The sequence below is a fragment of the Vanellus vanellus genome (assembly GCF_965231255.1).
Source record: "Vanellus vanellus genome assembly, chromosome: 5".
In the NCBI taxonomy this organism is placed as follows: Eukaryota; Metazoa; Chordata; class Aves; order Charadriiformes; family Charadriidae; genus Vanellus; species Vanellus vanellus.
Genome location: NC_138910.1, coordinates 43,360,900 through 43,376,804, shown reverse-complemented (window position 1 = coordinate 43,376,804; position 15,905 = coordinate 43,360,900). Strand labels below are relative to the sequence as shown.

The following is a 15,905-nucleotide window of genomic DNA, read 5'->3' as shown; positions in this document are numbered from 1 at the left end:
GACACAGTGCAGTGTTCAGGAATACTGTCCACTGGGGATGAGGGGCCGACTGTGCTGCTACAGTATGCAAGTCACCCCATGGAGGAATTTCTCACATGGGAAAGCTGAAGGGCTGGAGTTACTATGCCAGGTAAATATCACTGATTTTGAAGGGCAAGTTCCAAAGAAAGGCAATTTCAAGTTATGCTGACATCAAATACATACACGAATAAACACCATCAGCAGAACTACTGTCTTCGGTACACAGCCAGACCTGTTTGTAACAAGCAGCAGGGCTGGACTCCAGATGTTTCTGCTGGGAGTCCATAGCTATCCTGAGAGCATAAGCATTAAAGTGAGCAATTCTACACACCCACCAAGTTTTCCCACAGAATTTGGTGTAACCTGACAGTGCTGTTCTTCTTGGCCAGGCAGCATTGTTGCACAGCTACAGGCAAGTGCCTGGTACTCCCTTCTCAAGCTACAGTCTACTGTTGGCTGTTTTTCTGATGTTAGTATTCACAGGCAACACTTTCCCTTCCACAGCACACACACATATCAAGGGCAAAAAGAACAAGGTTTCTCATCTGAAATGTAGAGAAGTACCGTGACCAGCCCTGACTACCACCCTCAGCTTTGTTTTTATGTTCCTTTGCATCCCTTCATCTCACACTCCTCCCCATAACACCAAATAAAATGTTTTGCTTTCTTACCAAACAATGTTGAGATACATAGTTATGTTCTGCAGGTGTATATTTCAAGTTGCTATTTAAACTGTGCAATCTGTCACCCAGGATCCACATTAGGGGATGTTGGGTTAACCACTTGAACAGTGTCATGCTCTTAAAATAAGTCACGAGGGATCTTCACCAGCAAAAGATGCGTAGTTCTGATTTCTGTCTTGTCTTCAGACTGGAGGGAATCTCTGTGGCAGCACAAAGTCTGTGAAGACTCCTTCACTACCTTCTTTTTCTGGAGGAGGGCAGGGAAGTCTAAGGGTAAGATCACTACCTCTCTCACACCAGGAAGATCCATACTGCTCTTTAGACCTTCAGTAATAGAGCATGCTTAGTGTCTCAGCAACAGGTACAACTCACTATAACAGTCCTAGGATCATGATCTTCCTTGATAGTCACCTACAGATCCCTGTAGCATAGTGTCCAGGTCACAGTTTTGCCAGACCTAGCTGTCTTGACTTACTATATCATTTTTTCATCCTATTTCTTCAGTCCTTATCACTGGATGTTATAGCATTATGCAAATAAAATGTTTCTCAAAATTAAGGTAATTGTTCTAAAAGATTAGTTTGAACTAATCTAGAGTGACTTGTCCTGTGTTTTTTTCTGCATTAAATCAATTGCACATGTCTGAAAGGTAACAATTGAGGCTACAATTTTCCCTAACGTTTAAAGCTCTGTCAGCATACCACAGCTGAAGTGAGATCCAAGCTTAACATGGAATTATGTGGTGAATCAAATATTGATTTTCTGTCAAGAAAGTGACAACATCAACAAGCTTAGAGACACTTTCAGTGTAATCATATTTAGCCATGATAGAGCTCAATAAAGTGCTGAGTATCTAGGTACTGGGATATGAGGCTGTCACTGGACTCGCCCTGGTATAAATTCAGGATGTTAACTGAGCCCTGACTCAGGGGTACCAATATCCCATAGCCTGCAATTGAACAAGTTTTTTTTACTGCATATGATTCAAATATTTGCTGAAATGAGGCTGTCTAGACTTTGGATAGCACAGGTAGAACTTAGGACTTAAACCCTTCTTTCTTTCTCCACCTGAAGAAGCCATTTATTTTCACTGTAAACATTTTAAGTCCCTGTTTTAAAACTAAAACACAGACCTTTATCAACTTGAGCAAAGCTACAGCACAACTCCAGATCTGAACAATGTCATTGGTTTAATAGTTCTGTAAATCTGTAAATACTGTAAATGGTTTTACAATGAAACTTAGATTAACAAGGAGCCAAAACTTGAGCAGTTTAAGTGATGGTTCTTTTTAACATTTCAGAAAATTTCAGGTTAGTGAAAATACAAGTCCCTGGGGCTAGAATCAAGAGGTGACTCTAGGACATCTTTCCCCATAGGGTGAAGACATGCAGTTATTGCTAGTTCATTGTTCTGCAGCAGAATGCTAGTATGTAGTTCACTTCTGAGTAAAAGACATAAGGTAGGATAATTTGACCTCACAAGAGAATTGATCTGTGCTCCCATCTTCAGAAATGCAGGTTGCTTTTGCCTTCCCACCTTTTTACAAGCAGATTTGGTGCAGAACAGCATTTTCCCAGTTATGATGGGAACACTGAGGAATGAGCTACGGATTCAACAACCACTTGTTGTTGCTACTCCATAATTAGTATTGTTTGAACTAGTTGGCGTTTCTCCTAGAACAGATTTCACACTCTGTCAATGAGGTTAATTCATTAGTTACATTTGTTTCAAAGCCTCCCGAGCAATCTAATCACTCTGTAATAGTAACTGACTGACCCAAATCTTTACCCAGTAAAATAACAGAATTTCATCCCAATTTGTTACCAGAGGAAGCTTAACCTATTTAAGTTTTTATACTGACATTTCATTGCAGAGTATGGCAAAGATAATTCACAAAAACCTCAGGTTTCTCTATCTGTTTTCCAGATGGGTTTGATTTCAGTCTTTATGGCAATGTCAGTAGTAGCAGGCACAAAGATGCATCTCTAACACTATCTCCCCTATTTTTCCAGACACACCCTGCGTGTTAAACAAAACATACCAGCAATAATAACATGAACAGATGGGGTTTAAGGTCATGAAGAACAGACACTGAAACAGTCTGAGTTAAGTGAAATGTTGCTTACAAGTATCAGCTAGACTGCTCTTGCATGGTCCAGGAGTCCTTATGTTCTCAGTTTTCTCAGTTAATCCCCTTGCTGCTAGGTCTGCAAAAGAGCCTCTGTGTCTAGCTATCTGTGATACATAAGTGTATTTATATTAAACCCTGTCACAGATCAAGATAGGATGTTTCAACTCTCTTGTTTTTTTCCCCCAATCAATGTTTAAGCTACTGGTTTAGTAGTAAAGCTAGTCCTGCCTAATTCCCATTTCAGCAGTCAGGAAAGCATGCTCCACCATGACATAACAAAGCATTAGAGGAAGATAGTGCATGTTTAAATGAAATTCCACAAGAGTTCTCCATTTCCAAGATCTGTATTTAAACATCAGCTTAATGGATCGTGAACCCTGCCTGCAACTTCTCTGTGGATCTTTTCTTCAATAATACTTCCATTAAGGTCAAACTCTGCTGCTTGTTTTTACTGACACATTTGGGTTCAGTTCCAAAAGCAAAATGTAATGTCCATATGCCTTAAATCCAAGCTCATCAATTGCATATCCTCAAAATTCTTTCCTACACCTTTTGTAGAGTTAGGCCACGGCGGACAGACAGGGAATAGCATGAAGTGGATAAGCTCCTCTGATAGGAGCTAGAGCTGTTTGAGATGTTGATTCAATGCTGCTTTGCAGTTACTGAATACCTTCAAGGAATAAGGAACCAAAATCAGAATGAAACCATCTGATTTAGCTTTCTGTAGTCACGGCAATGAGTGGATTTGCCAGATCGGGAGGAGGAGTAGGAGGCCGGCACAGATGGAACTTGGTTATAGACCTAAACACAGAACCAACTGCATGGGAGTGTCGTGCAGTGGGAAGCTTCATCCTTGGAAAGCTTTCACCCTCAAAAAGGAAAACCAGAGATGGAAGGCTAACCTAGTCTGGGGCTGGGACCACTCTGTGTGATTTACTTAAAGCCCATCAGCCTTTCTATACTTGTAAAAATTTTCTGAGTCTCAGAACCTCATCAGACTCAGGGACAGGCACCAGTTTCAGTGGTCATCTCACCTTTGACAAAAGCAGAACCAGAAAAGCTGTGAAGTGCCCAAGCTAGCCATGTCCCAGACCAAAGAAAAACAAATCTAGATTCATTAACTCTCACAGCAGTGGTGCCAAAGTCATTCTCTTTGCCAATCCACATTAAAGGATGACAGAGCACTTCAGATGCCAGACTCTCTAAAAGAGTTTAACAGCAAAGAGCAGAGTTTAATAGCAAAGAGATGTATCCAGCACCGCTCTGTGCATCACAAGCAGCATTTCAGGCTAATCTCAGCGGCAACACAGGAAAATGCTACTTATTATTATGGCCTGGTTACATGAGAAATCTAAGTAAGCTGCAACAGTAGCTTATATTTTGCTATAATTTTACAGAGCTTATACACAAGCTATTATGTAGAAAAAAAATCAGGGTAGCAAAAGCTTCACAGAAGGTTTATGGATCAGAGTATTACAGAACAGCTTTATATTAACACAGGGGTTTAATGCTCCAATTATTTGTGTGTAGTAGTTGCATTCATTTACAGTTGGGACTGCTCTGGGAGTTGTTTTCCACATCTTAGACTGCCATGAATTTTAGAGCTGGAAGAATACAAAGCGTACAGCAGCAGTGGAAACAATCAGCCCCACATACAACAGAGGCTATTGCCTAACTCTTTGCTCTGCTGCTCACTTTGGCATTTTCTGGAAAGATAAGTAATGTGAGGTAATGCTTCTGCTCGAGATCAAGATAGAAGGAGAAAAAGGGGAGAATTATAGTTTTCATACACTAGCTTTCCATTAGCTTATTCAAACAGTTTAAGGTAAATGAAAGCAAAAATTCTCCTACATTTCACAAGTTTTTATCTTCATTAATACCCTGAGTGGCACTCACTAGTAGAAGCAGGGACTGTATTCTTCCTGCACTTCTTTTGTCCACTCAAGAGTTTCCTACTAGGATTAGAAAATAAAACTAAGCTAATAAAAATGATACCAATTTCTGTTGAGAAGGAGGAGGGAAGACGACACACATATCTATGACCATATTTTCCCTCTCCCCCTCAACTGTTCACACAAGCAGAAGGCAACTCTTGCAGTGGACAGCAACCAGTGCTGAGAAAGCTTTAGTCCCCCATCTTGAATTAAAGACTTCCCTATCTGATCATCGTAATGGGAAAATTTGCAGTAAGCAATTAACTAGGGAAAAATAAGCTGCCTTTGGTAACTGAAGCAATCAGCTCACTTTTACTGGTTGCAGCTTCCCCACCTGCAAGGGGACAGGGGATGTCACCACTGAGACCACCCCACACTGCTTACACCCCAGGGATGTGGTAACAGGCTACCATGTCATATCCTCCCTCTCCGCTGCTGCATCCCCAGGGTTTCCATCTGCAGATGATATCTTCAGAAGTATTTCTGGTAGAATTTATGGGCACTGACCCAGAGAGGGAGGTCAGGATCCAGAGGTCTCACAGCCCCATCCCTGTCCCCTTTACTGGCTCTGGACATAAAGTCTGTTCGTTTCATATTCATGTGAGAATGAAGGTTATTTGTTGTTAACTCGGTGCATCTGTTCTTTAAGTAACACATTCAGGAGTACCCAAAAAATTCAGTCTCTTATCACAGCTTCCTTCGCCACCACTATAGTTGTTTTTTTGGTGTGAGCCATCACATCAGAAAGCTTAATGCCCAAGTGTTACTGGGACTATGTAAACATCAGACGTTAAGTGTATGGCTTAAATTGGTAGCAACTACTTACTTCAGGCATAATAGATCATGTGTTATGTGACAGAATTCACTTAGAGGTGACTGATAGAAGCAGTGCCATGGCCATTAATTGAAGGATCTCCCCGCAGCCTTCATTCAGCTCTGTCAGGTCACCACGGGTTTACAAGGAAGACCTGCAATAGAGCATCAGTAGATAAGCCAGAGAACAAATGCCTGCTATGCCGCTAAGTGCTATTGCTCATGATACAATTCAGCACTGTCTTTTTATGATACTCCCATTCTTCCTCTTGCTGCCAAGCTCACCAAGCTTTTTTTCTCTTAAGCTGTTCAGGTTAAGAATTCAGTTACAGTAGAGGTAACAGCTATTTTCACCCTGGAGATCACATGATACGAACCACTTACATTGCCAGATGTACTTAAAGAATAAACAAAACAAAACAAAACAGTTTGATTTTTTTAAATATAGATAAATTAATTTTATAAATGCATTAATTTAAAAAAAAAAAAACCTTAGGCTATTCCTTACCAAGGTGTCCTTATGCTGAACTGGTTTGTGTATTGAAGCTTGGTCCACATTTTACAGCTTTGGAGTTTAAATCCATAAAATATTGATCCTAAAAAAAGGATTCATCAAGGTGAATTCCTAACTCTGCATATAGCTGGCTCGTAAATGGTATTATTAACAGCAATTGTTTATGCTAATGCTAGCAACACTTCATTACACCATAAATTATCAGGAGTAAATGAGATATTTCCGCCTGTTCCAGGCTTTTTGACTGAGAACGCTGTCGCTTTCAACACTGCTGTGTCTCTGGTTGGGGTCGTGACAAATGCGGTATTTCACACACATTTACGATTATGTATGATGAGACGCAGCTATAATTTCGTGAAGACTTGCACGAGTTAGTGCCTTGTGAGCACCGGCACCGCGATTGCAGCCATTACAGCCGCAAGTAATTCGGACAGAGCGCTTGATGCACTGACCTCCTGATTTGACCCTTTCCAGGGCTCCGGTGCCCGTGCGGAGCACGCCAGCCGTGCGTGAGGGACCACCGGGCCGTGCCCGGGCTCACGGTGCGGGGGTCCGCCAGCAGCCCCTCCGGCCCGCCCGCCCGCCGCCGGGCTGCCAGGTGCCGCGGCCTGCCCCCGCACCGGGGGTCTTCCTCCACTTGCCTGCGGGGCGAGCGGCTGCTGGGCGCACGGGGCCACCCGCGGAGCAACCACCGCGTTCCAGAGCCTGCCGCGGCGGCGGCTGAGGGGACAGCCGCCCTGAGTGGGGGGGCGGGGGAGCCCCGCCGCCACCGCGCGGCCGAGGAGCGCGACCCCGCCCCCCCCCCCCCGCCGCGCTATCCCACCGCCCCGGACTACATTTCCCGGCGTGTCCCTCGGCGGGCACGGCGCGAGCCGGGGCCAGCGGCCTGCGCGGTGACGTCACACGGGGGCGTGGCCTGCGTGAGCGTGAAGCGGGCAGAGGAGAAGGACGTAGGGGGGTAGAGGGGCGAGTGAGCGCGCGCGGGAGGTTGGGGGGGGTGGGGGTCGTCCCGGTGGGAGCGGGACCGCGTGCGCCGCCGCCGCCATCGCGCACGAGAGCGAGGCTGGGCCGGGGGCGCGAGGCTGAGGAGGGGCCGGCCATTGGCTGTCGGCGCGCGCGCGCGCGCGCGCGGGGGGGGGAGGAGGGAGGGGGGAGGCAGCGGGACCGGCCGCTGCTGCGGAGTTGCGGCGGGGGCCGACCGGGAGCTCAGCGGCGCCCGCCGCGCTGCCGCCCTCCATGGGGCCGGGGGCGGCCGGCTTGCCCTGCCCCGCCGCCGCGGTGAAGTGACAGCGGGTGGAGAACGGCGGCGGCGGCGCCCCTTGCGGGCCTGCGAGGCGAAGGGCTGCTGCCGGCCCGGCCCGGGGCGGGCGGCGGGGGGGTCCGGTGAGTGAGGCGGCGGCCGGGGCTCGCCCCCCCGCCCTGCGCGCCCCGCCTCCCCCCGCCGCCGCCCGCCGGCCTGCGCGGGGGTCTCGGTGCGGGGAGGGGAGGGGGAAGGCGCCGAGCCGGAGCGGGCGAAGGCGGCGGAGGGGAGCGGCCGCGCCATGAACTACCAGCAGCAGCTGGCCAACTCGGCAGCCATCCGGGCCGAGATCCAGCGCTTCGAGTCGGTGCACCCCAACATCTACTCCATCTACGAGCTGCTGGAGCGGGTGGAGGAGCCGGTGCTGCAGAACCAGATCCGCGAGCATGTCATCGCCATCGAAGGTGAGCCGGCGGCGGGGAGAGGGGCAGGCGGCGGGGGGTGCCCCCTGCTCCCCGCACCCCCGCTAGCCCATGGCCCTGCGTGCGGGGCACTCGCTGGGAGCAGCTGCCTGCGCTCTCCTGGCTGCCTCCCCTTCCTCCATCCCCCCGTGGCAGGCTTGGTTTTGTTTTTTTTTTTTTTTTGGGGGGGGGGGAGGGTGGTGCGCGCCATGGCCTGGTCCCCATCAGTTCCTCCGCACTGAATGCCCCGGGCGGCCCCTCGGTGCGGGTTTCCCTTGCCGCCCGGCGAGGGGTGGGTTTTTGAGAGCGCGGCTGAAGGGGGGCACTCGGCGCTGCAGGGAGAAGTTGTTTTGCTACTTGCCCGCTGCTGACGTGCGGGCGGAGCAGCGGTCTTGTTAGGACTGGGTAAGGATGGGAAGGATGGTGCGCGCCTCGCCTGCGGAATGGTTGGAGAAAATGAGATTTTTCCGTGGGTGATCCACGCAGTTTCTGATGGAGACGCTTAAAGTGCGGGTTCTGGTTTACTGCTGTTAAGTGGGTAAATAAGATGTACAAACTGGATTACAGAGCGGTGGTCTCTCTATGCAGCGGTGTAAAAACAGGTTTGAAGGCAAGATGGAGATAAGTCTTCTAAGCTCAGATTTATGTGCATGTGTCCCCGGAGGAGCACTGCAGAGACTGTTGAACTGGTTAGGATGTGCAAAACAAGGAAAATTTGTCAGTATTGGGAACTTTGCAAAGATCTTTCTCTACTGCCACTGGACTTTAAAAGAGCAAACAGTATTGGCCGAGACCATGTATTTTATGAAGAAATTTTTGATTTATTTTGCGTGATAACTTTCTAAGCTTTGCGGTGTGTACTTTTGCAATTGAAATAGTCTGCCACTATTTTGGAAGGGATTCAAGCTAGCAGAGTATGATGTACAGCAGCTGAAATAGAGAGCTGCTTAAAACCATCTTGTGTTGTTGGCCTGTCTTGTCTTTAAATTATATATAATAAAAAAGTCCTGCTGGAGAAGCTGCTATTGAGGTTGCTTCAGAGTTAGGCGAATAAAGCAGTCTTTCAAGTAACAATGCAGCTTGAATAGACAGACATGTTGTTTAATACTGTTAACGTTGCGGGGGGACAAAAAAAACCCTCTTTAGTGTCATGTATAGTGAGTCACTGAGATTGGCAGTGCCTGTCACATATTAAAGAATGTAGTCCCCAGCTAAGTCTCTGCATCTGACTAAGTATGTGGTAGAGTTTTGTGCATATTCTCTGTTATATTAGTCACTTTATTGAAATTATGGTGTGTGGTTGTCGGCTTCTTGGAGTCTGGGTTGTACCCAGAGTCCTTCCCCTTTGCTCTCCTCTTTCACTGAAAAAGATGGAAACTTATTAATATATATATATAGTGGGAAGAATATGGCACAGGCACCGCTGTTCCTTTCTCAGTGCTACTGGTGTTTGGATTTCTGCAGGATAGATGATGCCTTCAGCAGAATGTTTTCGTTTGGTTTTTTTTTTAAGTGGTAATTAATACATGTTTATGTGGTATAAATATGTTTCTTGAATAAGATACTTGGTATATAGTGATGCAGCCAAGTTTGTGTTGAAGTGGGAGGAGGATGTGAAGCACTATGTGTGGTTATGTTCACAGCATGTGATTTGTGTTAGTCTTTTCACGTATTGGTGATTTGTATTGCCTAACTGTAGCTCGGTTCGTCAATCACAAAGACTTTAAAACCAAAATAGCAGCCTGCAAATGTGTTTCAAAAGCAGAGCCGATGAGTAAAATTTTCATAGACAACTTGCTGTCTAACTTACATTGGACACTGAGTCATGAAACCAGTAGATCTGATTCATGGGAAAGATTTATCTAGAAAAAGTGCGTATTTTAAGTTTTTTCTGTCCTGAGGGCTCTTCAACAAACTCTTAAATATTATAAATTGCATATATTTATGAAAAATAACATCTCACTTCTTTAGATTACAAATCTACCTGGTCTGATTTTTGGTAAACCTCCTTTATCTAACTATTTCTCAGTTATACGAGCTTTTAAACCTATGTGGTTGTGCCTTGTTGCCTGTAGAACTTAGAAATAGTCATTTGTTTTGCAGCTCTTGCAGTCCAATTTTGTTGCAAAGAGTTTAGTGTTGTAATGGTACTCCCCAAATCACAAAACTTCTTGAGTTCAAGGTACTCAGCTTTTTCACTGACAGCGAGGAATCATGGTGTGGTTGGCATGTGGCTGGTGTGAGAAAATACGAAGTAACTCTTTGCTGAAATAGTTCCTTCCGGTGGAAGGAGAACTGTACCCTTTAAAGAAAAAAAAATAGTGTCCCATTAGTTCAGACTGCTTTAAACTGTAGCTCCAACCAACGTGTGCTTCTTGAACAGCTCAAATAATACTTTCCTGCTCAAGAGAGGTTTGACAAATCTGGAGGAGAACACAGTTGGAATCTAAAGCAATTTGAGACTTATTTCAGTGAAGTAGAGATGCTATTACTTCTTACGATTTTCTTTTCAATATAGAGTGGCAATATCTTCCCCAAACTTTTGGATTTTAGTGGCAATGTAAACCTTTCTTTTTAGGTTTTGAGTTCTATTATAGGAGTGGCTGGAGTGACTTGCTGGACCAATGACTGTTGAAATAATGTAAAACTAAAACTGGCCTTTCAGCAGCAGTAATTCTTTATATTCAAGTGTCAAGTATATGAGTTGTATCTAATCCTAAAAGAGAAGCTAAACATTCCTAAATTGACAAGTTCATACTTTTTGCACGGATTTCTTTCCTTGTTTTATTCTAAGTTAGATGTGATACTGGGTAAAACACGTCTGTGTGATATTAGTTCATCAGTTTTTCCTCACTGGATAAAAATGCTAAAAATGGATTATGTTCAGGTTCTTGCATTTCACGGAGTTGCAAAGTCAACAGTTTAAAAGCATGCGCTTCCATTCTATTTTCTTTGTATGAATTTCATACTAAGTAGCCAAACAATTTTAGATTATATCAGTTGACTGTTAACTGTGTAGTAAAAACTGTCTTCACATGTTCAGTAGTTCATGAGCGTAGTTCCACCAGTAGATGCATCAGTACTTGTTCGGTATTAAACAGTTCTTATATCAAGTATGCTGTGTGCTTAGGAGTGGGGAGAAGAAAACATGAATTGACTTCTTCAGTCTTTAAATTGCTGCAGACATCTTGGGGTTTCAAGGAACAATGGTCTTAAGATGTGCATGTAGATAAGTGTGGGTAGGTAATAGCTGAATATATTGGTTCCACCTTCTATCATCCAGACTGAGACTCACTTTATCTTCTTATAAAACTTTTAAGAATGATGCAAAACCAGGGAAAGAAAGTGAAGCAGTCTGAAAATTTAATTTCTGATCCTTCATGAAGGGTTTTAAAACCATTTAACAGTGTCAATGTCTTCTTGGCTGATAGTCTAGAAAAACACTTTTGCTAATTACTTATTACGAACAGATACTAATGCAGCAGGCATTGAGCATCTGAAATAGTTTGCTATCCTTTTACAGAGTGGTAAGCCAATCAAAACAGATTCTGCTTCACTATGGGCTTTGAGGAGATTTTCCTAACTGGAGAGGGTGGGGCATATCTTGAATCCTCTAATAGTAAAACAAAACCTTAATGCCGAGGCTTAAGATACTGGATTCAGTGCCTTGCGAGTAATTTGAAGATCTTCCCTGTGGTCTGTACTTTTTTGTTGTTGTTTGTTGTTTCCTTCTCTAAATGAATAGGAAATCTGATTTTCTCTTTTTTTATCTAGGTGGAGGTTGTTGCTTTAATTCTTATGTATGCCATACTAGACATTCAGTTATGAATTGCTGTGTTCTAGTGTGATTTCTATGCTAATTTTCCTGTTAAGAAAAAAACAAAACTTGAAAAATGTGTTGTGAATGCTAGTTTGAGTTTAAAATTTATGGTTGTTAAATATTTTCCTTCAGTCCTGGGTCTTTAGATGTAAACTAAGTCTTAGAGAAAATATGATATTTGTACACTTGGAAATTACTTGTTCAGGACAGTGCAGAGATCCTGATGCATGGGGGGAGTGGGTGGGAGAAAATGGTAGAAGATATAAACCTTGCTTTATTTTTTTCTTCACTCACTTTTAAAAGTACTGTTTCTTGAAAATAAAGTAATTTAGGATGGAGCTAAAACTCTTGAAGTGCATATGCATCAGAAGCATCTGTTATTAACTGATGTGGGACTCCACTTTGGTGTTATTACCTGTTGTAGTACAGGTTTGTAATTACCTGTGTTATTTTCATGGAAGCCTCTAACTTTGCAACTCCTTAAATGCTGGTATTAATTATGTTGGGGAGACAATGCTATCGTGGGTCTATGCTACAGGAGGAGTTACACTCAATTTTGGGGTTGAGGTAACAATAGTATTTCAATGCTTCTCTTGCTATTGAAATCTGAGATAAATTAGTTGAAAAATGAATGTACTGTAAAAGCATTGTTTGCTGTTTTGATGTGTAAGACTACAGCTGGTTTTTTGTGCTTAATGTACCTGTTCTCTCCTACTTGATGATAGAAAAATGGCAGGCACATCAATGATCAAACTTCTTTGGCTCCCTATTGTAGAATCATAGAATCGTTTTGGTTGGAAGAGACCTTTAAGATCAAGTCCAACCATTAACCTAGCACTTCTAAGTCCACCACTAAACCATGTCCCGCAGCCCTACATGTACACATCTTTTAAATACCTACAGCGATAGTGACTCAACCACTTCCCTGGGCAGCCTGTTCCGATAGCTTGACAACCCTTTCAGTGAGGAAATTTTTCCTAATATCCATCCTAAACCTCCCCTGGTGCAACTTGAGGCCATTTCTTGTCCAGTCACTCGTTATGTGGGAGAAGAGACTGACCGCCACCTTGCTACAACCTCCTTTCAGGTAGTTGTAGAGAGCAATAATGTCTCCCCTCAGCCTCCTTTTCTCCAGGCTGAACAACCACAGTTCCCCCAGCTACTTCTAATAAGACTTGTGCTCTAGACTCCTCAACAGCTTCATTGCCCTTCTCTGAACACACTCTAGAACCTCAATGTCAACCTCAATGTCTTTTGTGTAGTGAGGGGCCCAGAACACAGTACTCAAGGTGGGTCCTCACCAGTGCGGAGTAGAGAGGTACAATCACTTCCCTAGTCCTGCTCACCACACTATTCCTGATAAAGGCCAAGATGCTATTGGCCTTGTTGGCACCTGGGCACACTGCTGGCTCATATTCAGCTGGCTGTTGACCAGCGCCCCTCCACCCCAGGTCCTTTTCTGCCAGGCAGCTTTCCAGCCAATCTTCCCCACGCCTGTAGCGTTGCATGGTGGTGGTGTGACCTGAGTGCAGGACCCGGCACTTGACCTCGTTGAACCTCATACCGTTGGCCTTGGCCCATCGATCCAGCCTGTCCTGATCCCTCTGTAGAGCCATCCTACCCTCAAGTAGATCAACACTCCTGCCCAACTTGCTGTCGTCTGCAAACTTAGTGAGGGTGCACTCGATCCCCTTATACTTATGGAAGGAGTATCATTTATTAGTTGAGTTTTCTTTAGCTTGCCAGCTTAGTGATAAGATGAGGCTGAATCACTGCTGTACACTAGCCTTTCCTTAATAATGTGAGCCTTCCTGCAGGTGTACAAATAGCTCATGACAAGGAGCAAAAGCTGATTGTAGTACAAGACTTGGCAAAGAATTATATCAAACTGCGACTTGGAAACAATGGTAGTCACTCTGAAAACTATTTGAATACCAGTCATTCCTTTTACTTAGCTATTTTGTTGAAACAGACTTAGGAGATCCAGCATCTGGGGACCTCCATGCAAGTAAACAATTAATTAAGTCAAGCTTTTGAGGGGGGGAATTTGCGTGTATGTTGTATTATTTCAATGCATCAGAAGAATGAAGGTATAGTTCAGATACTTAGGCATAAATGACCAAAGCTGAAAAACATATGAAAGCATATGACAATTGCATCTTGAAATGTTAATAGCAATCACCCTATTCAAGCTTTTGTTATCATGCTTTTCTTATCATTGTGCCTTTTTGAACTGTTGATCAAACTATATGATTTGAAATGGTAAAACTGATTCTCCAAACCGACATATTGTTTCTGGGAGAGAGGGCATGCTGGGAACGTGCTTTTTTTGTTTGTTTGCAGGGGGATTAAATTTGTGTGGTTCAGGTGTAGGGGTTCGGAACACACTATCTATACCTAGTGTATAAGTGCACCTAGGTAAATTCTGAGCTTGCATATACGTGATATGCATTGACTTGGGTAGTGATTGTTGCTTTTAAGAGCCAGTGCAATGAGTTTGGAACAAGGCTCTTAACTGCCTTTTTCTGCTGGTTGTGCATGTGCAACTTTGAGTTGTGGGTTAAGCTAGCTAAAAGGTAGCATTTTTCTGCTGTGATTCTGTCTTGCTCTCTGTAGACCTCCAGAGCAGACAAACTGATGAAACACTATTTATTTTGTAGTTTTGGTGGGTAGTATCATAATGGAAAGATGTGAAAGCTAATAGACTTCATATGAGTAACCAAGAAAATTCAAACGGCTTTACTTCTGTTGAGAGCTAAAAGTTTGGTTTGATAATTGTGTTTTAAGTTACCGAAATGTTGCATTCCATGTCAAAGTGACTGTGCTTTCTGGCTTTAACTTATATGCTTTGTTGCTATTCTCAGCAAAAGCTGCATGCTTACATATTGGAGTATGGAGCATTACTTTTGAGTAAGTGCATAAAAGTTACAAATTGGGAGGAAAGCCTTAAACTATTAACTTCTGAGGATAACTTTTCTTTTTCCTGAGGCAAAGGCGGACACATGCTGTGGATCAACTGATGTTGTTGGAACAAATGTGTTGTGAGGCTTTAGGTTTTTCAGGGAGTGTGCTGGGACTTCTCCCACCGTTTGCTTTGTGGGATTAGTTTAAAGCAGCATGTGATAATACTGAAATAAGAGTTTGTGCTGCTGTGTATACAGATCACTGTTTTTATTTCTATTTAAATTGGCAAATGAGTCTTACTCACTAATAAGAGGGGGCACTCAGCAGTGCAGCAGATTGGATGTTTAATTTGCTTTGGCTGATCTCAGGCACTTGGGAAAAGGAAACACACCTTGCAAATTCGGTTGGCTGTGTTTATGTTCTGCGCTGTACTTTGCTAAGGCCAAAATGGCAATTGCTGTTTCCTAAAGGTAACATAGGTGCTCAATCTTAAGTGTCTTCACAAGATGTATTTTCTAATAAGGTATGTTATCTGACACTTGAGGTATCTGTAGTCTTAGTCTTTAACTTTACCACCTGAAGAAAATGGTTTGAATCTTGGATCACATGGTGAAAACTGATGTAGGAACATGATGTATTTCATTATTGCAAATATTAAGGGATGCAGTTACAAACATACTGTACTATGACAGTTATAAGTGAAATTAAAAACCTTGCTTTTTTTGGAGAATGATGGAGATTGGCAATAGTGCCAGGCAGATGAAGAAATTCTCCTCAGACATCAGGAATATTCTGTTCTCTGCTGCATCACAATGGGGAATTGGTTTTGTCCTTACAAAGGTATTAGTAAGGTAAATGACCGTGTTTATATTTTTGGCAAATCTTTGAAGAAAAGATAATGTAAGCTCCAAAAATCTTAGTAGCTGAAATGGAGAACCCATTTGCATCTCAGCTGTGTGACCTGCTGCTGGCAGTGCATTTCAAACATCCGTTTCTGCAATTGTTAGTTTTTATGTTAAGGGCATTCTTTCTGACCTTCATACACATAGCTTTACATCATTTGCAGAAAAAATCTAAAACTTTTACTTAGTAATCTACAGTGGATAAAGTTCCCCTAGTCTGAGAAAGAAACTATTGTATTAGGATTATGAAAACTATTTAACATCTGTGGGAGTAAGAGATTTGTCTTCCATAATATTAGTTTTTCTCCTTGACTACCTTTAAGCACCATTTGTACTTTGTTACCTATACGGAGGGAGAACTGTGGCTAACCTTCTCTTTTGTGTCGTCACTTGTCCTTATACCATGAAATAATTGAGTAAAGGTGGTGCCTGATGTGGACAATTTGTGAGATGCTGCTAATTTTTGATTTAAAGACTTCTG

At 43.5% G+C, this 15,905-nt stretch overlaps 1 protein-coding gene across 2 annotated transcripts in view; it reads left to right on the top strand.

Annotated features, from left to right (window-relative positions):
• The first annotated feature begins 7,630 nt into the window (after positions 1-7,630).
• AGAP1 (ArfGAP with GTPase domain, ankyrin repeat and PH domain 1) overlaps positions 7,631-15,905 on the top strand; it is a 384,460-nt gene continuing 376,185 nt past the window's right edge. For both annotated transcript variants that reach the window (XM_082483168.1, XM_082483167.1), the window contains exon 1: positions 7,631-7,801. In XM_082483168.1, the coding sequence (XP_082339294.1) occupies positions 7,639-7,801 (163 nt within the window). In that variant the 5' untranslated portion in view covers positions 7,631-7,638. The remainder of the gene's footprint in view (positions 7,802-15,905) is intronic.